Source organism: Heterodontus francisci, chromosome 16 (genome assembly GCF_036365525.1).
Source record: "Heterodontus francisci isolate sHetFra1 chromosome 16, sHetFra1.hap1, whole genome shotgun sequence".
In the NCBI taxonomy this organism is placed as follows: domain Eukaryota; kingdom Metazoa; phylum Chordata; class Chondrichthyes; order Heterodontiformes; family Heterodontidae; genus Heterodontus; species Heterodontus francisci.
The window spans coordinates 50,270,975-50,296,079 of NC_090386.1; the positions used below are offsets into that span (position 1 = coordinate 50,270,975).

The 25,105-nt window shown below is 39.6% G+C and overlaps 1 protein-coding gene across 1 annotated transcript in view; it reads left to right on the plus strand.

Moving 5' to 3' along the window:
• The window catches only part of sall4 (spalt-like transcription factor 4), a 35,592-nt gene extending 11,061 nt beyond the window's left edge, over positions 1-24,531 (plus strand). The window contains exons 2-4 of the mRNA XM_068048162.1: positions 11,334-13,958; positions 20,084-20,397; positions 21,810-24,531. Of these exons, the coding sequence (XP_067904263.1) occupies positions 11,334-13,958; positions 20,084-20,397; positions 21,810-22,256 (3,386 nt within the window). The 3' untranslated portion in view covers positions 22,257-24,531. The remainder of the gene's footprint in view (positions 1-11,333; positions 13,959-20,083; positions 20,398-21,809) is intronic.
• Positions 24,532-25,105: the final 574 nt, after the last annotated feature.

Below are 25,105 nucleotides of genomic sequence, written 5' to 3' on the forward strand. Positions count from 1 at the left end.
CATTTTCATGTATGAAATATTACCTTTTTCTGTCAGGGATTTGGATATTATGCTTTGCCCAAAAGCTTTTGCGTCCTAATTAAGTCATCAATTTTTCAATTGTAAAGTGCTTCTAGAAATATTATTGTATGCTGTGCTAAATGTACAATCTTTCGCTACTGATTTTTATTTAAATCACTTGAAGTATTACTGCCTCTGTGTTAAATGTCCCAAGTTATCTAGTTTGTTGCTTTGAAAGTTTTTGTGTAATCTGGTTTATTTACACCAATATATGAAGTGTCCCTGTCTTCATCCACCACCCCCACTGCACCCCGCCCCCCCCCATCCCAACCAAGCTCAAATTACAAAGGTAACTTTTTCCCCCCCCCCCCTTTTCTTGAAGATATTTGTTTCCATTTTAAATGCAGGTTTATGCTATTGAAAGGGTATTTAAACTGTTAATTTGAACATCTTTTTAATTGTTCTGTGAGTTGACTAAGTATAATGCTGCCCTTATCTTTGCATTGCCCTGTTGGAATCAGTTAATGCTTTCTTTTTGTCTTAATACCATTTGGCAACAGTTGGATCTCAATTCCCTGCTGAGCTTGGTGCATTCCCAACATTTATTGGATTACAGGATGCTTGAAGATTACATTCTTGAAATTCTAGGATCTAGATAAAAGAATAGAGGGAAAAACAATGAAGCAAATTTTTCCCCCCTCACAATGTCTGAGTGTAGCTGTTCACTCTGTGGTCAGATTCAACACTAGTCTAAGGTAGGGCTCATTTGTTCTAGTTTTTAATAGTTAAACTGTTGAAGCACTTTTTTGTTGGAAAGCTGCACTATTGGCTAATTGTTTAAAACTAGGCATGCTCCTTAAGTTTCTGAAAGCAACCTGTATTATTAGAGGGCATTTGACCTCTGTGTGAAGTGGAGCATGAAACACCAGTCAGTGCTGTGCCATGTCTGCTACTCTCATCCATAAAAGAAAATCTTCTTTATGACGGCAACAAGTGTTCTTTTGGATCTGGTTTACTTCAATCCAATTGGCTTTTATTATAGTTTTCTTGCAAGTAACAGTTTTAATAAAGTTTATGGTGATTTATTGTGAAACTTTGTATCTGGTTAATGCACTAATACACCACAATTGGGTAGTATCTCTGAGACATGGATATCTAGCACATACAAGCATTAAAAAAAAAAGCCAGGGATCCTGCCTAAATATTTGGACATGAACTTGCAGCATTTCAGATAATATGAATAATGCAAGGATTCTTGTGATGAGTAACAGCAGTATTGCTCTACTTTTATCTTGATTACTAATACAGACACCCTGTGAGGAGAGGGCCACCACTCCCAAACTCTGGGTTTTAATTATTTTAAAAACCTAATGTACCATAAGAACAGGGACTTAGTTTCCATTGTGAAACCTGTTGCTGTTCTCTATGTGCTGGATTGGTGTATACTGTACAAGACCAAAATATGTCTGTCTGTTCTACTTAACAGTTTCCAAATCAATGAATTGCTTTAATTTATTTGACCTTATCTGAGAAATTAGAGCCAACAGGGACCTGACCAGCAGCCTCCAGTGAGGGTAAGAACACTGATTACAATCTGCAGGAAGTTCAGAGAGCCTCACTAATGAGACAAAGACAACTGTTTTTTCTCAGGCTTTTAACTGGCTTACAGTGTTCAGCTGCTTTCCTTTATGACTGTCCGTTTGTATATATTGGGAAATTGAGGGTCTGAATACAGTATCTTATTACAAGAGGTTAAAAGGAAGTAGGTTTCATTGGTTAACTTACAATGTTATGTATGAATGGAGTATGTGGTGATGTGCTAACTACTCTTATTGAATGGTACAATTCTTCTGTCTGGGGAGGCTTTTGTTTGGGGCAGGAGTGGGTAGGAAGGAAGAGAGAGGGTGCTATTATTGCAATGGCTGAAATATCTCTTGCACGTCTAACTGGCCTGCTTCTCATTTTAAGTATAATTGGGCAATTTGTTTCATACAAATTTGACTGTATTCTGGGAACTGTGGCTTTTGCACTAATCATAAATCTGTGTAACATCCATTATTTGGAGAAGGGAAGTCTTGCAAAACTGTCCTCTCCTTCCTCCTTTCCTGGGTCTGTTTCCTTTTTGCCAATCTGCCCTCCAGCTCTTGAGGGCATTGCTGAGTTCAGTTCCATGAACATTCTGGCACTTCATTCCAGTAGTTATTTTTCATGTGAATCAAGACAGTAAATATTGAAAAATTATTGCAAAAGGCAGGGGAATTGCTTGTTTCTGTTCTCGTGTGATGCCAATATATGTACAATTCCATCTAGAACTATTGGATAGCAGTCATGAGTGATAACACTTTTTTCTTGTTCTCGCCAGGGTTAGGTTAAAGTCTCTGAGACCAAATGTAGTGCTGCTACCATTACTTAGCACAGAGCAAGATGAAATTTGGAGCCACCTTCTCTGAATGGTTTTGCTACTTGCTGGACAAGCTTACTGAGCCTTCACGGGAGCTTGCACAACAATATATGGCTACAGTGCAATTGATTCTTCTTGATGATGCATCATGGGAGCAATAAAGCTTTAAACAAGCAAACTTATTTTAATAGTTATCCTAATAGTTTTTAGGGCCATGTATTGATGGCCTTAGTGCCTCAATCTAGAATATGAGAATCACCAGCACCATGAAAAGAGAAAGAAGTTGCATTTATATTGCACCTTTTTCACAACTTCAGGATGTCCAAAGCAGTTTACAGCTAATGAAGTTCTTTAACATGTGGTCCACAATTGTAGGAAAGCATGAGAATAGTATCTGCTCAATATTTACTGATCTCCAAGCTTCTGTTTATACATTGATGAAGTGTGATTGGATGTTTTTGCTAATCTACCTGCAGCAGTGTGGTCTTGGATTTCTTTGGTTAAAAACAGTTTCTGAAAGTTTTATTGTTCATGGCCCTATTTGGGGTGGAAGGGGGCAGGGTGGTCCACTGGTTTCCTGATTTTTCTGGTCATTTACCTCCTTGCTGTTTGTGAGACCTTGCTATGTGTAAATTGGCTTCTGTGTTTCCCTACATTATAACAGTCAAGTACTTAATTGGCTGTGAAGTGTCTGGAATGGCCTGAGGTCATGAAAGGCGCATTAAAAAAATGCAATTTCTTTCCCTTTTTTAATAGACTTATTTTGGCATGTGGCCTGATTTGAAAGTTTTACACAGACTATTGTCTTGGGTAGCATAACCGTTGTCTCTGGTTATATATAAACCTTCTGGCCTCGCTACCAAATTAAATCGGCTGGATTTCCCACCGCCAAAGAATACTGTCTGTAGACATTTTGTGCATTCGTGACTTAAAGACTGAGCATGTTTGCAGCACTTGGACACTATGTATACCGAGGAAGAACTTTTTTTTTCCCCCCCCCATGAAGGTTTTGCCAGTTTCCTAATGATGTATATTAGACATGCTGGTGTTTGTACATCCCAGTAACTCTGGTTGAGATCCTGTGTGTGGTGAGGAATTGAGCATGCTGTTATACAAGAGTATAATTCCTTTGTGTGTTTAGTGTTATAAAACAGAATTTCAGAGACTGAGGGAAAAATGGGAAACCTGTGCAGGGCTGTATTTTACTGGACCTATTAATGGAATCTGATTTTTGTGGTTCAGCATTGCCATTCAAATGGAGTACTAAAGCTGAGAAGTTCTGTACAATCAGAACTACTAATGCACACATTCTTCAAAGTCTCTCCAGGCTACCCATTATCTGCCCAGTAAAAGAGTAATTGATCTGATTTGTTCCTCTATCATAACTCATTAATAACTTATTACTTACCACATCGTGTACAGTTACAATAAAGCCTGACAGCAGTAGTTAGCACAAGGTGCCTTTGTGTTTCTGAAAGTACACTTGCAGAATTGTAATCTAATAATTGGGGTCCTGTGATGTTCCCGGGCATGGTGTTTGTGTTTCCCCCCTTCCTAAAGAATAGGCTAAATAGGTGATTTGAGGCGTAGCAGGATATCTGAACAGGCATATGGGATTAGAACGACTCGTGTGAAGGGTAAACAGTTGAATGTCCTGATTTTGTGTTCTAATTTCTATTTTTTTTCCCCATGCCACTAAATACTTAACCCAGCCATTCAACTGCAGTGAATGAAGTACAGTTCCAGTCACTCAATTTGAAAGCTGAGGATAGTACCTGACATGGGAGCTGCTCACTGCATTATCTGCAGTCCTTTGTACCCATTGCTGCACTTCCCCGTGTGATTAAATTGATTTCTTGATCCTTAGCAAGAAATGAAATGCTCAGCAAATGTTGAAGTAGAACACAGGATTCAATATAAAATGAATTTTCATGACTTGTAATTCTGACTTGTACTGGAGTGTCCCTTTTTTAAAATGTGTTTGAAGTTAACCTTTACATGATGTAGAATGTCTCATAGTGTAGGGTGGGAAGGTGACCATGGCTGTTGTGAATAACAGTGCTAATAGCCAAGTAGCTTGCAACAAGTCATTTTTCAAGTGTTCACTTAAATCCCTTGAAGTAATCAATTGCATAGTGACTGCTGTGAGCTAGTATCTAAAGCTAACCTGATTTTGCTCCACTGTTTTTGCACTTTGTAGGTAGTTTTTCTCACTTGCTATGGGGATTTCAGTATATGTCTTTATACAATTTATAGCTTGTATTTTTTTAAGCTTCAGCTAACATCATGTAATAAGCTATACTGAGGGATGCACATAGAAATAACTTTCAGTACTGGTCTGGGGAGAGATGTAGTTTTGCCTCCATTCCTGAACTAAAGCAAAGGAGATCCACTGGGGAGGGTCCCACTTCTGATCACTATGCACTGACTCTGGCTGAAGTCACATTTATGGATGTTGGCTGAGGACTGGATGGGGCCAACTGATCAACTGATCCCTTTTATTTCCTCCACAGCTATGATTGAATAGCCTGTCGATACTTGAAGTCTAGGCCTATACATGAATAATGGCAATTTGGATAAGGCCATTATGCAAATATATGGTGACAGGCACCAAAAAGAAATTCTTCATCCAAGGGAGAAAACAAAATTGGGCTGGGACGGGGTGGGTGGGGGTTGCAGGGGAAACTGACTTCATACTTAAACTTTTTTTTAAAAAACTACCAGCTGTGCTTCAGGCTTTACAGCAAGCATAATTAAAGGTTCAACAAAAAAAATTACTGGATAATTTCTGGGGAGAGCACCACCCTGTGGCCATAAATATCTTCAGGCAGATGTCCAGGAATCTTGTGTTCATCTTGCCGATAAAGGGTTCAAGCTCCGACTCCATAGCATATAGGGCTGAATTTTATTATTGTGCCACACATTGCAGCAGCGCGCTTTGAAATCTGCAGTCTGCCCACACTGAGCGGCCGCCGCAGAGCCCCTGCGATATTACGTGCGGGAGCTAATTTAAATGGAGGGGGCAGAGCGGCCGCCCCGGATGATGCAGAGGGGGCGGCCACCATATCCCCAGCAATGACACCCGGAGCCACTTTTAAAGGGCTTCAAGCCCTTCAGGAGAGATTTAAATATTTTAAAGGTGCTAGTTTGTTTTTTTTTCAATAAAAATTTAATTTAACTTTGAATCCCCTATCCCACTTCTCTTTCCCCCCCCACCCTCCACCCTACTGAGTACTCCAAAACATAAATTGACCTATCACCCCAAAAAAACACACTTTGAAATTCTGAACTTCCTCCGCCACCCCCCCCCGAACTTCAGCACCTTTGACCCTCAACCCCTTCCCCCACCATCCCCACAACCAATAAGGATAGTTTACCCCGCTTCTCCCCCCGATAATTTTAGTCCTGTCCCCACCAGTGTCTCACCTCGGAACTTAACGGAATTCTGAAGGCGTGCGAGTTCCAGTCGGCGTCCGCAATGTCGCTGTGGGACAGCCGCCTGCTCCAGGTAAGTTCATTTCATTACCATTTATTTTAATGCATTTTAATATTTAAATGAAGGCCTTACCGCCGCCGGTAATACGCGGCGAGGCTTTCTCAGCATGGAGGGGTTGGTAAAATCCAGCCCATAATCTAAAGTGCCATTTACAGTGCAGTTGAGGAGTGCTGCACTGTTGGGTGAGACATTTAAACTGAGGCCTCCACTGCACTCTTGGGTGAATGTAAGAGATCCCATGGTGCTAGTCGAAGAAGTGTAGGAGACTTGTCCCAATATCTTTGGCTAACATTTGTCCCTCAACCAACACCTAAAACAGATGATCTTGTCATTTATTCATTGCTGTTTGTGGGACCTTGATGCATTTCGTACATTATAACGGTGATTTACACTTCAAAAAGTACTTCATTATCTGTAAAGTGCTTGGGAAACACTGAGGTTGCGAAAGGCACTTTTACTGGTCATTTTGTTTTTTCACTAGCGAGTGACAAAACAGAAATTGCTGTAAAAAGAGAGATTTTGGGCTCTTTGAGTGTGTACCTTTCTTCTGCTCTGCTCTGATGAAGCATTCACACCTGAATTGTTTTAACCATTTTTTTTCAATTTTATAAGTGTCTGCTTGCAGCATTTAAAAAAAAATGTTTTAGTCCTTACCTTAGCGATATCATTTAATTTGGTAAGTTTTAGATGTGCTTTAAAGAAGTCGATTTAGACTGGGCTGCAGATTTCCAAGGTAGATGAAGTTGTAATGTGATGGCTTGCTTTTTTTTTCATTCAGCTCCTGCGTGGATTTCGAATGTTGGTATAAGCAGAGCTCTGCAATACAAAATTGCAACCCTTTCCTACTGGGTTGAAGTCCAATGAATGTGCACTCTAGTCATACAAAATCTTATAATAGATATTTATATTTGAAGAGTCAAAATGCAGTGTTTAAGAATCCAAAAGTGAATGGGAAATTGCCTTTTTTTTTTAAATGTCCAGTGGGGATCCCTCTTTTGGGTGTTCATGTTGAATCATCATCTTGCCCAGCAAGAATATCTGCCTTGATGAGAAAGATGCAGAGTAAAGCTCACTCACGTGCTCTCACTTGCTTTAACATTAATGGTTTAATCTGGTCCCATATTAAACTGCATGTGTGCTGTATGGGTTTGTGGGGTTTTCTTTATCATAATCCCTCTTCCTAAAGATTATGATCTGTGGAAGGATACATTTCCAAGGGGACTGGCTCTTCTGTTCCTCTTCCACCCACCTGTCTTCCTGAGGTGTACAGTATCTTGGCCAAGTGACAGTTATCATGCATGAATCTAGAACGTGTGTTGGCAGGCTTTTTGACTGCGAGGTATCACCAGAGGCTGTTTTTCTCTGTCTCCTCAGGATAAGATAGAGGTGCACAGAGTCTGCCACCACTTATTTCTAGGTAGTTGATTTATGTGACTGACAGTCAGTCCTTGGCTCTCCCTCTGATTAGTGGACCTACTTCATATAGTTTGTACACTTGGGATAATTTCTGGGGAAGTGAGATTCTGTAACTCCAGTTTCTAGATTTCTGGCCAGATTCAATCATGATGCAAGTGATTTAATTTTTGTGGATGTTTTCCTTGGCAAACTCTACATGATTTGGATACTGTAAATCATTTAAGATTAGAAATTTTAACAAGTTGGTTTTATATGGTGCCTCTAATTATAATGAAACACTTCAAGGTGCTTCATGAGCATTATCAAATAAAATTTGACACCCAGCCATATGGGGATATTGGGTCAGGTGACCAAAAGCTTGGTCAAAGTAGTAGGTTTTTTAAAAAGCATCTTAAAGGATGAGAGACCAATAGAGAGGTGGAGAGGTTTAAGGAGGGAGTTTGAGTTTAGGGCCTAGGCAGCAGAAGGCACAGCTGCCATTGATGGGGTGATGGAAATTGGGATGTGCAAGCAGCCAGAATTGGTGGAGTGCAGAGATGTTGTAGGGCTGAAGGAGGTTAGTGAGGGAGAGGCAAGGCCATGGAGGGATTTGAAATCCAAGATGAGAATTTTAAATTTGTGGTGGTGTACTAGGAGCCATTGTTGGTCAGTGAGCACAGGAGTGACAGGAGTACTTGGTTTGGTAGAATGTAGGCTGAGTTTTGAATGAGCTGCAGTAGGGAGGCTTCTTCGTTTAATGCCACGTTATCAGAGCTGAGCTTCTTGATCAGCCGCATACAGAGAGATCAGTACTTCTTTCTCCCTGCCCCCTCAGCCATATAGTCCTTGCTCTATTTATCTTAAAAATCCAGGATATAGCTTTTGTCTTTTACTGTAACTTTCTCTTCTAGGTGTTTGGTACAACTACAATGTTTATAGCTCTTTCTATAGTTGACTCATTTACTGACACAAAATTAATCTCAAATAAAAATCATTTTACCTTTTTTCTTTTTCTCTTGTACAAGCAATTCATGGGTTGAACAAGTTAATTTTTGTCTTGAAGATTTTAGTAGCTGACCTGCAGGTTGAAATGTAACCAATCTAATGAGTTTACTGCTCCCTCTACAGTAAATTATTAATACAAACCTCACTGTACAAAATTTCATTTGGACTCACTGCAAGGCCCCTTGACTGGAATGTAGTAAAGAAAACTTTCATATTAGGTTGAAACTTTTTTCACCTTTTTCCACTGTACATTTTTTGGGTAAACTTTCACATTAGGCGCTTTTGCTCCTCTGTTTTCCCCCACTGTCCCCAAATATTCATAATGCCTTGGATCTCTTACAAACTTTTTTTTTCTACCAGGTTATCTATTTTCCTCCTTTTCTCCATGCTAGGGTAAAATTCCATGGTTGCTGAGTAGTATCTGGTAGTTTGCCCAATGGTCTTTTATTCATGTGTGAGCTTTGACCAAGAATACTTCGACTATGAAACAATCTTCAATGTAAGTATTAGTTTACGGATATAATTGCATATTGTGTTTGTGACTGCCAGATGATACTTTGTGTGTTACCTGCAACAGACTGGCCATTTGTACTAACTCAAGGTTCTACTGTTAAACAACTGATTAAATGGAAGTGTTGCTCTTTAGGTGGTACTTGTAGAAAATAAAAAGAAAGGTGAGAAGAGAATATTTATCTATAGGTTTTTCACATTATTCTGTCTTTAAAAGTATCTTAAAAGCCCAGATGTTAAATGATTATTTAGTATTGCTGACAATACCTTCAGGCATTTCCTAACTGACTTAACTGGCAGTAATTAAGCTGATCTGTTTGTCGTTTAATTTTTAGTTTCTTCCATTTTAAAGGCATGTTGTCTTCCTTTCAAATGAAATTCCAAGCAAGTGGTTAGCGGTTGTAAACAGAAACAGTCATCTCTTGTAAAATTTAACTTGTGGAATGCTTTTCAAGGTAAAATATTTAGGAATTTGTGACTACTTCTTCGAAACAATCCAAATTGAACCTGCCAACTTCAGTTTACTTCTGATATGTGATGCACGTCATTTGGCAGTGTGCGTTTTGGGACAGAGTAATGGCGACTTGTGAAAGCTTGTGCAATATTGGCCCCTTCCCTGGTGGCAGGACCGAGGGTCCTTTCTAATTGGGATTATACTTGTGTTAATGCTCTCCTGATGCCTTGGATAAATTGATAAATGGATAGAACTGACTCGAGCAGAGCATGAAGGAGCCCAAGGTAGCATCTGTAGAATTAGTTGATCTCAGCCAGGTGACAGTGGGGGTTCTACAGTTGAGTCACCATTAATGCCCCCCCCTGCTGGAAACTACCTGTTCCTCATGTTTATCATGTATGCCATTTAACCAACTCTTGTTTTACCACTCAATTGCTTCACAGATCATTCTGTTTCTTCTCTCTTGTATGTTTCTCACTGTGTCTAACTTTTCATGTGTTATTTGGGAGAAAAGTGAAAGGAATTGAATTGTAGTGCCTCATTCTGCATCCTGTCATGTCTCCCTTCAAATATTTATGCAGCACAACTTATTGACTGGAATTTTACATTGGGTGGGAGGCCCACCCACCGGCTGAAAAGTCGATGGCAAGTCCACTTCTGCTGGGCCTGGGGAGCCACGCTGGGGTTTTTCATTCATTCATTCATTCATTCATTCATTCATTCATTCATTCCCCAGGCCTTTAATTGGACTTGAGGTAGGAAGTCCCGCCTAATGGAGCTACTGGTCAATCAGACTACACCAAGCCATTGCAAGGAAGGTGAAGGACAGCCTGGAACAGCACCCCCCAACCCCACCTCCCACTCAATTTTTCGACCACCCAGCCCACTTGGGGGGGGGGGGGGGGGGGGGGCGGGCGGTGTTTGTAAAATTCCAGCCACTATCATTTTGAATTTTAAATTGAAGTTTTGGGTTTGTTTGAGATTTTTTTTAATCCATTTCTAAAGACTCTTTAAAAAGTTAGCTGTTCCTAGCATTGTATATGTGAAAAAGAACTCGTAATACTCATTTAGACATGTTACAATCCATTTTGAGTAGCCATACTTGCTGAGAGAGCACCTCCATATCTTGTTTGGTGCCACAAAGGATTTGTAAAATGGTATTTGATTCCTTGTTTATGGTGGGCAGATGGGAGCTGAATTCCTGAAAAACAACTTTGGATTTATTACAGATTTTAACTAAGTACAAGTTCCTGCCATTGCAGTGTTAGCAGATACCAACTAGTTAATTAATAGTAACAAAATTTGCTTGTTTTTCAAATGGATTTAAATTGCTTTTAGCTTGCCTGTATTTGTTGCCCATCTTTAATCTGACTGATAGAGGAGCTGGAAGGAAAGTAGAGAAGAGAAGCTATTTTACAACCAGGCTTTTAAAAACAACTGGTAGGGATTGGGACCAGAGTGTTTTTTTATTTCCTTCCTGGTTGCTGAAACTATAAAATGGTCTGGTCTTGACCAGAGAAGTTTATATCTCCATAGGTGGCACTGGAAACAAATGTGATTATAAATGAATAGAAATTCTACCCAACTGGTCAATCAGGGAACTGTTCTTGCAGGGAGGAGTTGACCCTAACTTGCATACCTGTTCCTGTGATCTGGGTATGGCACATGAATGGAGGACTAGAATCAAGTCAAAAATTCAAATAGAGTTCCTTTGCATAGAAATAAAAAACAGCTAATAAATATTTTATTTCTGGATAGTTTGTGCAGTATTGACAAATTCCCTTCGGTTGTTTTTATATTTTCCAGCAATTTTAGTAAAAGAGTTGTGTTTTCTATTTAATATTTCCTGCCTTTTAATCAACTTTTGAATGGAATACAATATAACTTAGTGTACAAAGTAATCTTTCTCTTTGTGACAAAGTAATTTATAGCTGATGGGTTAACCATTTTACTACAGGAAAAACGAGGCATTCTTGCCCATTGTATCGTGGACCCTGTTTGCTATGGATTAGAAGCATGAAGAGTGTTCTTTTATACTAAGTAGTTACTGTGCTTCTCTTATCTTTTCACAGGTTCTCAGGAATGTCAGGATGATGGAGATGGGGAAGTAAGCGCAAAGAAATGCAGGACCGAGGAAACCAACATCTGTAAGAAATGTTGTGCCGAATTCTTTGATCTCTCCAAGTTCCTTGAGCACAGGAAAAATTGCACTAAAAACCCACCAGTTTTGATTATGAATGAAGGTGAGAGGGAAATGTCTCCAAAAGACAGCCCAGAATCTTGTCCTGATAACTTTGCAAATGGCCAAATGAACGATCAGTCTAAAGGCAATGATAGCCTTGAAGTTAGAATGCATGAAGAGAGTGAAACTGCTGTGATGAATGTTGATATTGTAGAATCTCAAAAATCATGTGCCTCAAATGCTGCTGCAAGTTTACATGCAGCCTCTGACGTGAGCTATGTGTCCCAATCTAAACTACCAAACACTAACGTCACATTGGAGACTATTCAGAACACTAAAGTGGCAGTGACTCAACACGTTCCAGACAATGTGCCTGCCAGCAATTCAAATGCAACTGGAAATGTCAATGTCATTCCTATCCTGCTTGAGCAATTGGTCTGTTTGCAGCAGCAGCAACTTCAGCAGATTCAGTTAACTGAGCAAATCCGCATCCAGGTGGCAATGATGGCACCTCATTCTCTGCACCCATCCATCGTTGCAGCTGCAGATCCCCTTAAAGCACTAGGGGCTCACCTGTCACAACAGCTTTCTGCTGCTGCTGCTTTAATTGGGCAGAAAGTTGGTAGCCAAACCTTTACTATAGATGGTTTTAAACCAGTACAGCTACCTCAGTCTTCTGTTGGTACAACTCATTTTAACAAAGGTTTACACCACTCTGAGTCAGGGTCTCTCCAAACTACTAGCGCTCTAGCTTCGTTAACCTCCAAGCCTGATTCAATTTCTTGCTCTGAAAATCCCTCCAGGCTTAAACATGGCAGCCTTACAAGCCCAGCTGCAAGATTTCCAAACCCCTTGCTACCTCAGTCTCCAAATTCAGCAACTATCCACAGCCCACTGATTGGACTATCTGCAGCTTCAGCTGTGCGAAATCAGAAAGGCAAACCTCCAAATGTTGCAGTGTTTGAAACCAAGTCCAGTTCCGAAGAGTCCTTTTTCAAACATAAGTGCAAGTTTTGTGGCAAAGTATTTGGAAATGACAGTGCTCTGCAGATTCATATCCGTTCCCACACTGGTGAAAGACCTTACAAATGCAACATCTGTGGTAATCGTTTTACAACCAAAGGCAATCTGAAGGTCCATTTCCAGCGGCATAAGGAGAAGTATCCCCATATCCGAATGAATCCATATCCTGTTCCTGAACATTTGGACAATGTTCCAACTAGCAGTGGAATTCCATATGGTATGTCAATACCTGTTGACAATTCAGCAAATTGGGTGGACACCAAACCTGTCTTACAAACATTGTCGAATTCAGTTGGCTTGAAGCTGTCGACTAGTTTTGAGGATACTTCAGATAAGGTACCTGTGAGTGATTTTCTGCAAAGACGATCTCCAGCAGTAAGTGAAACTGCTTCTATGTCATCAAATATCAGCAACTATGAATCTAACCTAGAAAGTAAGTCTACAAATGAAAATGGCAGTGCACCTACTTTGGCTACTTGCATATTGTCTGAAACCTCAAAACCCAAGCTACCTTTTGGTAACATAGTTGATAATAGCCAAACATCTGAGACATCCAAACTTCAACAGCTGGTAGAAAATATAGACAAAACATCCACTGACCCAAATGAATGTGCTGTGTGCCATCGTATACTAAGTTGCCAGAGTTCACTAAAAATGCATTACCGTACTCACACTGGTGAAAGACCATTCAAATGTAAAGTCTGTGGCAGAGCTTTTTCCACAAAAGGCAACCTCAAGACTCACTATGGGGTACACAGGGCAAAGCCACCTTTACGAGTGCAGCATTCATGTCCTATCTGTCACAAGAGATTCACCAATGCTGTTGTTCTTCAACAGCATATTAGAATGCACATGGGAGGTCAGATCCCTAACACACCTTTGCCTGAGGGCTATTATGATGGTTCTGATCCAGAGCCAGCTTTGGCTGATGAAAATGCTGAACTAGACAGCAGTTTTACTGATGAAAATATGGATGAATCGGAGTTGGAAGGGGACAAAAATATGAAGGTGCCTACAACTGAGTATTCAAAACCAGTTTTGCCTTACAGTGACTTACCAGCCAACTCTCCTTTGTTAGTATTCTCAAATATTGCTGCTTTGGAGAGTCAGATGAAAATGATCAACTCTAGTGTGAGCTTGCAACGACAGAGCAGTTTAAAATCTAGTGAGAATGGCTCTCCAGAAAGTGAAACTATGGCTAATGATTCTTTTTCGGCAGTAGGGGATCAAGAATACCAGAATAATCGGAGCCCAGGTGCTTCAGAACCTGTATTATTCCTCCAAGCTTCGTCTCCTGCTAATAGCTATAATGGTAGTCATCGGTCAAAGTCGCCAGGGTTTCCTACTCCTTGTGAAAATTCAGGAACAAAAATTGAGCCTGTTGAGCGATCTGAACTACCAAATGACGGTGCGTTAGATTTAACATCTGCCAATATTCATCGCAAAGTTAAGGAAGAAGTGCCTAGTATACCATTTACTAATGGGGACAGCAGTAAGTATTAAAATGACTATAGTTTAAATATTGTGAGTAACTTCAACTGCAGTCTATTTTAGTCTCAAGTTGCAATTTAATAAATGGAGCTAAATGGACTAACTTGAGATAATTGAGTGCTCATTTAGATTAGATTAAACCCTAGCAATGGTTATTTGATGCCTTTATTTGAAGTTTCTTGAGAGGTTCTTGGTTTTTAAAAATAAATTTAACAAGTAAAAGGATCTGAGCACGTGTAAGGTATGATCCTCTATGATGAGATCGGTGCAGATAACATGAAACAGTTACATGACTGTTGCCTACGGTGTAAACCAGCATGTCACTGATCTCTCACTTGTTTTTAGAATTTTTGTTTTGTACAAGGCAAGGAGGAAGGAGTGACAATTGTTTCCCTTTCCCTCAAAGTACCGTTTCATGGGCAATGAATGAGTCACTTAGTGAGGGAATGGACAACATTCTTGTGTGATCTCTTGAATGAATGTCCACAGCTAATCCTGCACTCATTAGACCTCTACACATGAACTTGCAGGGTTTACTGGGTACTAGTGAGCAGGAGCCTGATTCTTCTGTCCACCAATCTCCGGTATCCCAGGGGCTTTGGAGCAACTGTCAGACCTCTATCACTGGGCAGGCTGAGGTCAGTGAACTCATGAGATCAGAGATTGAACCTGAGAATTTTTCAAAATGGCTACCCATTTGCCTGGCCCAAATACTTTGTGGTCAGTAATGAACAGCATCTTTCAACTGTAGTTTTACCCTGTAAATACTGACTCTGTTTGTTTGTGATTCCATCATAAAGAAGAACTGCTTTTTAGTCCCTGTTTTTAAGATGCATCCCCTGCAGGCTGATACCTTTCTTTTTCAAAGTGAAGGTGATGGAATACTTTTCCCTAATTTATACCCAAGAACTGTATGTGCATGTCCTAATTTAATGTCGTGGCTTACAGCTGGCTGAGAATCTTGCTCCATTAATCTCTGCTGGATTTGAATCAAGAGTCCCATATGTGAAAACACCTCACTCTGAATTGCACCATTTTTTTTTTCTTTTTAACTTTCATTTGGTACTCAATTATTGACTGCATTTAACTTGGAAACCTTTTTGCTATCCTGAGCAGCAGTGGCTGGTCCAGCGTGTAAACAAAATTTAAATTTTGGGTACAGGTGAGGGAGCATCATTAAGCAGCAGCAGCTGAACACTATAAATTTGTCCAACTGCCCATCTCCTCCCAGTTGTACAACTGATTTGAGTAACTGAGCTGTACAAACTCTGAAGGCCAGATGTTTGATTGCTTGTGTCTGTGTTAGCTGACATCAGCCAGACAGCTGGTAGGCTAGAGGTGCTATAACTGACTTCTTGAACATGCTGTGATCTGTGGTTGCTCTTGATGTTGGTTCCCTAACTGGTACATCCATTTAGTCTCTTCTATTCTTGCCCTGTATCCTTTTCACTTCACTTCCTTGCTGTTCAACGATTTGTATACTTTCCATTTAAATATTTAATGGATTCTACCTATATCACTGTTTTTTGACAGGGTATTCCATGTCCTAACCATCGATATTTAATAAAAATTCTGCTAACCTCTTTTTTGGAAATAATACTAAATGTATGCCTTCTAGTTTCTGATCTGGGAAAGCTGTTTTACCCTGATTTTCTTTTTATAAAGAAAACTTTCAATTTTGAACTCTTCTTTCAGATCTCCTAATCTGTTTTGTGTGAACAAAAAGAGCCTTGTTTTCTCTTCTCTCTCTGTAACTAATGCTACTAATCTTTGGTATCATAATGAATCTGTTCTGTATTCGCTCCATGGCCTTGACCTTGCCCAAAAGTCAGTCATTTACTCACAGCACAGAAGGAGGCCATTTGGCCCATCAAGTCCATGCCGGCTCGATTTCCTCGTAGACCTGCAAGTCTATTTCTCTCAGGTGGTCATCCAAATGTCTCCTTGATGTCATTGATCATCTCCACTTCCACCACCCTTTTGGGCAGCAAGTTCCAAGTCATTACTACCCACTTTTTTAAAAAGTGCTTCATATTCCTCCTGCATCTTTTGCCCAAAACTTTCAATCTGTGTCCCCTAGTCCTTGTATTATTTGTAAATGGAACAGTTTTTCCTTTTCTAACTTCTCTAAGCCTGTCCTAATCTTGTACACTTCTATTAAATCTCCCCTCAATCTCCTTTTGTTCTAAGGAGAACAAACCCATCTTTTCCAACCTAACCTTGTCACTAAAATCCTCTATCCCTGCAATAATATTTTAGTTGCAGCCTAATTAATCCATACAAATTTAGCATTACAACAGTGATTATATTTTAGAGGTACTTTATTGGCTGCAAAATGCTTTGGAACATCCTGTGTTTGTGAAGGAGTTATTTAAATGCAAGTCCTTCCTTCTTGATACTATATTGCTTTTGTGCTGTCTGCACCTATTCATGAAACCTAGGATCCATTTTTTTCACAAGTTGTGCTCCCGCTTTTAAAATTTCTTTTCGTAATTAGTGCTCTGCTCTTTACAAATGAAAATTTAATGTATATGTTCTCTCCATATTCTTCCCCATTTTATTATTTCACATATCTCTCAAATTTCATCTGACATTCATCTTCTAATCCTCTACCCTGGAGGACATTGCTGTCCCGATCCAAAATGCACCCATTAATCACCACTGTTTTCTATGCGTAACCATCTCCCTGTCCATGCTGTCACATCCCCTGGCAGTTGAAGACCAGTTTTAATTTTGTGGTCCCATTGTGTGGATTTTTACTTGTTTTTGTCCAGCTTCCCTCTGATGATTTGCATGCACTCAGCTGGTTACTTCCTTCTTGATATGGATTTGGACAGTGATGTGTATCTTTTTTGCTCAGATAATTGTTGCCCTCACTCCCAATGTAGGGCACTTTAACATTTATTTTGGGATTGTAATTTCTAAGGAGTATCAGGATTGCCAGGCTGATTCCCAGAACTAATCTGAGATGATTGTGGTTGTGCTTTGCTTCTTTGTAAAATTTCTCCATAATAACTCGTAACTTTCTGGATCAAATTATTATTTCTTTGACCCATGTGGAAGTGTGGTTCCTATGAAAAGTACATTCTATTTCTTTCCAACAGACTGATGCAGCATTTATTTCTTCTCCTGTATGCCTGAACAAGTACAATGGTGCAGAGATATTGTACCCGAAACATGAATGTTACTGCTGTTGCTGTGAGCTGCCACAAACTACTGTGCACCTGTGGTGCACAACCTTTTTGGTACACTGCACCAGATCCAAAACTAGTGATTTGAATACTTCTCACATGAAAAATCCAAGCACTTTAAAAAAAATAAAATAAAAATTCCTCCCTTTTCTGCCCCCCCCCCCCCCACCCCGACTCCCAATCAAAACCCGTACAGAGTCAAAACTTCACCACAGAAAGTGGCTCACTGCCTATATCTCTCTTAGAATTTTGCTATTCACTTCCAAATCCTGTCTGGTCTCACTGCTTTGCTGACCATCGCTCATTGTGCCCTTCACTGCTGCTCATTATTCTGTGATCATTGCCAATGTCATGTTTGCTGCTTCTGCTAGAAATTTGAACACTTAAATTTCAGCCTCCACTTATTAATCATCCCTAGCTTGGGGTACCAGTAAAGTCTTTTCCTTCATTGGTTTAAATCAACTGTTGCAAATTTTATTGCTCTATGTTTAGATATTCACTTGGCTCCAGCATCTCCAGTTATTTCTGTAAGCAAATGTTGTCCTTTATGATCTGGAGTATACCTTTTACTATTTACGAAATGATACAACCAGAGGATCATACTGGACCCCTTGTATGTACTGTATATAATATGATCTTGTACATGCCGCCATACGCATTCTCCTGTAACTTAGAAGAACTGAAAAGCACTGTAGTGAGACAAAACTGATTTGTAAACCAGCAAATTGGTTGGTTTATTTCCTGTACAAAGCATGAATGAACATGCAATAGGTTACAAATGAGATGCATCTGTTTCCTACCACTCTGTGCATAACAAAATGTGCACCTTCTGCCTGTTGAGGGACCAAACTCACAAGTTAGTTAACCCTGACCTCATTTTGGATGGGTTACATGGTTCATGCCTAGGCTTGGAGTATCTTTTATCATCTTCACTATCTGGATAGTGAGATCTTTCAACACCTCTCACTGACCACACTGTCACTCCAGATGGAGTGCTCGCCTAACAGCTGCTAAAGTTACCATCCTGAAGAAGAAAAGTTCACATTTTGGAAGTTTGTAGAAATTGTATTGTCTGTGGAAATTAACCCTTTGTATGCTAAATCTAACTAAATAACATAGTAACCTAAATTAAATCGAAATCCTTCCCAGATGTTTTAGGTATAAGTCCCAAAATATTGCATTCACCAATCCCTGTAATCTTCTGCATCCTCCCAAGTCCTGGCAATTTGAAGAGCCAAGGTTGAACAATAATAGAAGTTGGTGTTGCACACATGTGTAAAGGAAGAAGGATTTGACCAGCTTGACGGACTGAGTAATAAGTTCTTGTGGGCTGCAGTTTGGACATCTTGCTGTACAATGACATAATAAAATCTGCTAGGAACAATGAACCATTTATTTAAAAAAACATATCTTACGAGAGTATGTTGCATTGTTTTAAACCGCTTTCGTCATGAATCAGCAGGCCTGTCTCAGTTATATAATAAAATATTGTTCCTATTAGTTATCCTCTGGCTATTCCAGTGGTGACAACAATCTGTACTTCATAATGGCTCGGTGATGATATGACTGCACCCTGATCTCCAGTCCTGTACCACATTGGATGTTATTTAGCCACTGAATCCTTAGGGGAAATGATTCGAAATTTAAAGGAAACACTGATGCTCCTTTTGTGTGTGTGCCCTGCAGCCCCCAACCTCAACAAAGGTTCATAATCACTTTTAGTACTTGGAAGTCCCTCGTTTTTTTTCTCCCCCCCCCCCCCCACTCTCACCTCCGATAATAAAGTAATGGTCCAGTTATTAAGAGGCAGTGTGTGGTACATTGGTTAGGTGCATTATCCTTGATAGTGCCAAATAAATGGCAATCAGGATGACTCTTGAAAGAAATAGAAAATTTGCACTATTGCTTGTTGGATTGTTTTAAAGGACTAGGCTATAGTAAGCTTCACCTGGAAGTGCTTGATGCTGACACTGGGTACTAGAAGATTAAGTATTCAGTTCCCTCATGCTGGTCAGCACCTTTTAAAGGGAGGGGGAAAATGCTGTCTGGTGGAAGATAGATGACAGAGAATTTGGATAAATTTGAGTCTGTTAACAGTTGTGGAATGCTGACAATTTCCTGCTAATACATTGCTTAACGTGTGAAGAAAGTAGGGCATGCCTCATCAATATGAACCTCTGATACATTTCAGGCCATATAAGTACTGTTCTACAGAACTGGATGGTAAAGGGAGATGCCTCTATACACTTCAGTATTATCTGCCCACTGTAATGTTCTTATGTTTTAGAAGTGCTGGCTTCAGGCAGCTTGAACAGATTTGTTTTTGAGCAGAATCTTTCTTGTTTTGTCATTTTGTCACATCACTAGAGTAGAAATTCATGACTTCAAACTGAGGAGTTTGTTTAGGGAAAATAAGTCTGCTCCTGGGCTTCTAATCATAGTGAGACAGACAATAAGTTCATGGATATTTCCAATTCTGTACACTCCATGTAAAGGACCATTTATTAAGACATACTTGAAGCTTCCTTAAAAAATAAAAATTGCACTTTTAGTTCAGATGGATTTTTCTCTATCAAGAAATGTACACAGGGTACTCCAATTTTGCAGGTAACTATGCAAGTGATCTATGCTGACTTCTTCCAGTCCATTTCAATAAACAGCTGCCAGGACAGGTACAAGAGTAGAAGGAATGAATGAGTGGATTGTTGCATGCATGTGGGGGTGGTGGGTGGGTGCGAGCATTTGTACTGTCAGCTGACTCGAATTGGCTGCTTTTCTCCATTTCATCTAGCTGCTGCTGCTAAAGCACTGGTATTCGGACCTGAGGTACTGAAATCTGGCATGGCAATTGAGAATTAATTATAGTAAGGGATCCACCATGTATAATTTACAACCCTATTAGACTAAACAGTGAAAAACCATTGTATGTTTTTAGGTGCTGTTCAAGTTCCTGCAGGTTCCTTTATCAGGGCTCCTCCTTGTCTGGTTAAAGTGGAAGTAAGCGACCATGGAGAACGACCAGCAGGAACCACTGCACAGTTTCTTGCCCCATCAGCTGTGGCTCCAATCATGCCACCTATTTTGGCACCTCCACCCCGTCGTACACCTAAACAACACAACTGCCCTACTTGTGGAAAGAGCTTCTCCTCAGCAAGTGCTCTGCAGATTCACGAACGCACGCACACTGGTGAAAAGCCATTTGCATGCACCATCTGTGGAAGAGCTTTTACAACGAAAGGAAATCTCAAGGTAACTTGTTCAGATTGAGAAAAATACTACAGTACATATTAAAGTCTAAGTAATGGCCCAGATTTTGCATTCAGTGGCAAAGGAGTGGCACTTGCCATTCACCTCACTGACAGCTGCCCACAAAGATTTCCCAGGTTTCTCAGCATAGATTTGCATTAATCCAGTGCAGCGCCCTCTACAGGAGATCTATGGTGTCTGTGAGCAGAACAAGAAACATCCAGACTCTTCAACAAATGGATTGAAGAATCCTCACTGAGGCACACAAAGTATAAAGCAGGAATTATAAATTAGATTTAAATCATGTACAGAAAGAAAAATAAAAAATCAGGAAAGACAGATGGGATTAAAAGAGATGAGACAGGAAACGTTTAAAAAAAAAAAATCTCATGCACTAATTCTAAAGCAATGATACTCCACGCTTGTAAAATTTTCAGGGCTAGAGAGGTTGTTTGGCAGTAATTATCACTTGCCACGCCATTTTTTAAAAATTCACTTACTCCTGAATGCTCCAACCCTAACTTTTTTTTTCCCCTGGGGGCAAGTATCCCAAGTTAACTCTGTTAGTCTCTGCACTGCAATCACTATCAGCAAGGACTGTTTATAGCACACCCTGTGGAGGAGCAGGGTACCTTTGACAAGAACTTCTGGATTTCCGGTTTAACCAGGCATGTGCGTATTACAGAAGTTGCTTTGTTATGATGAGTGCTGTTAGCCTCACTGTTGTCATCATTGCAAAATTCAGGCCAGTATTTGCAGCAGCAGATGGTTCACATGAGGCTAGCCTGCATCTTGCTGAAACAGCATTTTCATTAGAAGTCTGGACAGGTTTCACACCAATGTTTCACTGCATAAATACACTGCCTAATATGATGATGGGAAGTTTGGACATAAAAAGTCACAGGTTTGATCTCTGGTCTATGCTGAATTAACTGACCTCCAATGTGGTGGTAGTAGAGGCACCGGAATTTGATTCAATGCTCCTGTGCTTGGAGAGAGGGAGAAATCATTCAAAGTTTTTGTTCCTTATTGATATGCAATGCTAGAAGATGCCTGTGTGGAAGTTGGGTGATGAGTTATAGCTCAAATGTGTTATGTCCACTCTTCCTCCACCCCACCATACTCAAAAAGCTTGTTACTGTGGGCCTTTGCCATGAGTTGAGGGTAGTGATACTCTTGATCCAGTGATGTAGCTAATATGGAAATGGATCAATAGAGGAATAGCTCTTGTGTACATGTTTATTGGGAAGGGAGGAGAAAGAAGATTGCTGCAGTCCAGAGTGAACTCTTGAGCTGCATTTAACTCCAGTTGATCTTGACCAGGGAGTGCTTGATGCTGTAATTTTAAATTTGGATTGCACCTTCTCACCACTTTAACAATAAGCAACTAAAATGTATTCTGCTTTGTGTTGTAGGTCCATGTTGGAACTCACATGTGGAATAATGCAGCCAGACGTGGGAGACGTCTTTCATTAGATAGTCCTATGATACTGATTGGCAATGACCCAAAGAAGATCTCTGAGATGTTCCCAAAGGATCTTATGGCTCCTGCAATGAATATTGAACCAACTATCTGGAACCAGTACACCACTGTGCTTACCAATGGCTTAGCTTTGAAAACCAATGAGATTTCTGTGATTCAGAATGGTGGTATTCCTCCTATCACAGTTAGTGTGGCAAGCGGTTCTGTTGTGAGCACTAGCACTACAGTTTCCAAAGTGGATGCATCCCAATCTGGCATTAGCCCAGCAATCACTGATGAGGAAAAACCTAGTTCTGAAAGTGTTGCTACGCCTCACATCCCCCATTTTGTGGAAGAAAGCAAAATAGCTGTTAATTTGAAGAAAAAAGACATTCTGTAGCAAAAGAAAAAAGATGTTCTCTAGCAAAAATGCAGAATAGAATAGATTTTAGACTTGGGTTTTATGAAAAACAACCACAGACCTCAATATGGGTTACTATTTTCATATAATCTCCAAATATGTAAAATAGTTTTTACTGTAGCTGTCTCTAACAAAACTGCTGGGTACCTCCTGAATTTATGTTATGAGTACAATCATTGCTTTGCAAATTTAGTGTATAAAACTCTGGGATTTATCTAAATAAAATAATAAAGCGGGTCTTGCAAAGTGAAGCGTTTACAATATTGAGTTTACAATAATTGAAGTGTACAGTCTCATGAATTTTTACTACAAAATCCTTATGAATCCAAAGATTGAAACAAATTCTGTAATTAGTGCTAGTTTTGAAATCATGAGTAGAAATTGAAATGAATCATTTCCATAAACTACTATAGAGATTTGTCTTTGAGAATGTGTGTAATTGTATGACTGTTTATACGTTAAAACCATTTATGCGGGTAACTTCTAGAATGTCAATTGGTGCCATCTGAGAATTCTAATAACTGTTTCTTTAAAAAAAATCTTGAATGAACTCTTGTTTTGAATAAAATCCCAGATAAAAGATGTATTTATAGAACTACATGCTCAATGAATTAAATTGCTTAATTTTACTTGGGATTAACTTCAGTCAAAGACTATTAAAGCCAATACAAACAGGTTGCAGAAACTGAACCAAATAAATGGGGCGGTGGGAATAAATTAGCTGATTTTTTTTCTCAGCAAGAGTAGTAGTTGCAGGATGACAATGGGCCTCATTGCCTGTGGGCTGAAGAGGCAGTCATAAGTCCTGATCAGAATGCAGTAATATTTGCTGGAAAGAGTATGGGTGGATATTGGTTGCAGGCATGATTGAGCTCCGCTATAGTCATTTCCAGACAAATAGCTAACACTCAATATCCATGTGAAGAGTGGCAGTTTGGGCAAAGTACAGAGGCCAGCGGGCCACTACAGAATCATCATCCAGCTTCAGTTGGTGCCTTTAGAAGAAGAAGGGAGAAAATTGCAAGGGAAAGGAAAAAATATTCGTAGCAAAACAAATTCTGTGCAGATGTTTTAAGGACTTTGTTGAAACAAATCAATAGGATTTCTATAGTAATTTATAAAATAGCGTACTGTCTCAAATATTCTAAATTCGTGCCCTTCAAGATTTGGTCTCCGTATATTTTTGGTTTAGAGGAGAGGTAGGGAGCAGGGATGCAACTTCTTATAAATCCTGTCATTTTGACATCATTTTCACAATTGTTGCAATTGGAATTTGAGATCTGGGAGAATTCAGTAACTGCCCATGTTGCAAAGAATGACATTTGTGTGTCTTTTTTAGAAAAAGCAAGTTTTCTTTTAAAGTCAACTAGAGAAACCAAAGGGTCACAGCAATAAATAAGTTGCATTAACTTTCATATGCTTAATACTGATGAAACAAGAGTGCATTCTCGATTTGAGTTTCAACATTTCCTACCTTGGTTGGTTTTAACCAAGTTACTTGTTTAATTTGTGGATGGAACACCATTTATGCTTTAGCCAAAGGAGACCCACGTGTAGCGTATGAGGGAAGTGGGGAGGGTGGGCGGCCCCAGAACTTGAAGAAATTTTGTTAACTACCTCACTTTCTAATTTAGTTTGTTTTTTTTTGGATTTTTTTTGGTCATACTGGTTATGTTTTGTACAATATGACCATTTTTGTAAAATGAACTGTCTTGAAGTAGATACCTTGTGCAGTTGGACAATGGCTACATAAGTAAATGGACCAAGTTTTTTGTCGTCAGATTTGAGAGCATTACATAGTTTTTTTTTTTAAATCTGACCTTTCTGCGTGATATAGTTTAACACTGAATGTACAACTAGAGTGCTGAAAAAATGGACATCGCCTCTGGCTTTGCAGATGGAGTACTTTGAGACTTGGTAGCTTGAGTAAAATTTCAATACCTACATGGAAGAGTAAGCTATCGTTTCAGTGCAGTGTTTCTTTGAAGTTTTGAAATGACTGCTTCACTTTGCCCTTTATGATTTCAGTTTACCACAATTTTTTCATGGTGCTTTCACATGTAAATGGACTAATAAGGGTAACTGAATCTGCAAAATCTATATGGTTTACATGAAAAAGTGGATCTTTTGTTACATGTTGCTGATGCCTTTGAATATGCTGTCTTTTCATGAATGTTTTAGTGGCTCTCTAGTACATCTACTGAATGTAAACTTGATTTTCTTTCTGGCATATGGGAATAAATGCAGGATAGCATTGACACAGTCACGTGGTTATCCTTGTTATTCATATACAAAACTCATTACAAATCTCAAAATTAGAACATTCAAACCAGAAATTGATACTCGCCTCTCCTATGATGACCTAATAATAGTATCTTTCTCGTAGAAAGTTGTAGGTTTGATCCTCCTTGATTTAGCTGATCTCCTCCATGGCAGTTGTGTGGACTCTAGTTTGCTTTGCTGTCCCTGAGCAAAAGGAGAGGGAAATATTAGTAAAGGTCTGTACTTTTCATCATGTCTGGTCTTGCTAGAAATTGCATATGTAAGACCATAAAGTGAGGATGGAATCTGACTTGGCTATGATGTTCCTCTGGATAGCCATCTTGCAGGTAAGTGTTCATTCAGGAGGTTAACAGTACAGCTCACTATAAAGGGGGAGACTGCCAAAGAAGCTCATGATTGAGTAAGCTACTGCTTGTCATAGAAATCATACATCAGCCCGTCATCCTGTGATCACCAGTCATTTGTTAAATGTACTTTCTTGAACGTATTCTTATACCTGAACTTGGAATTGTTGCTAATGAGACAGTGTTTATCTACCTGAGGTA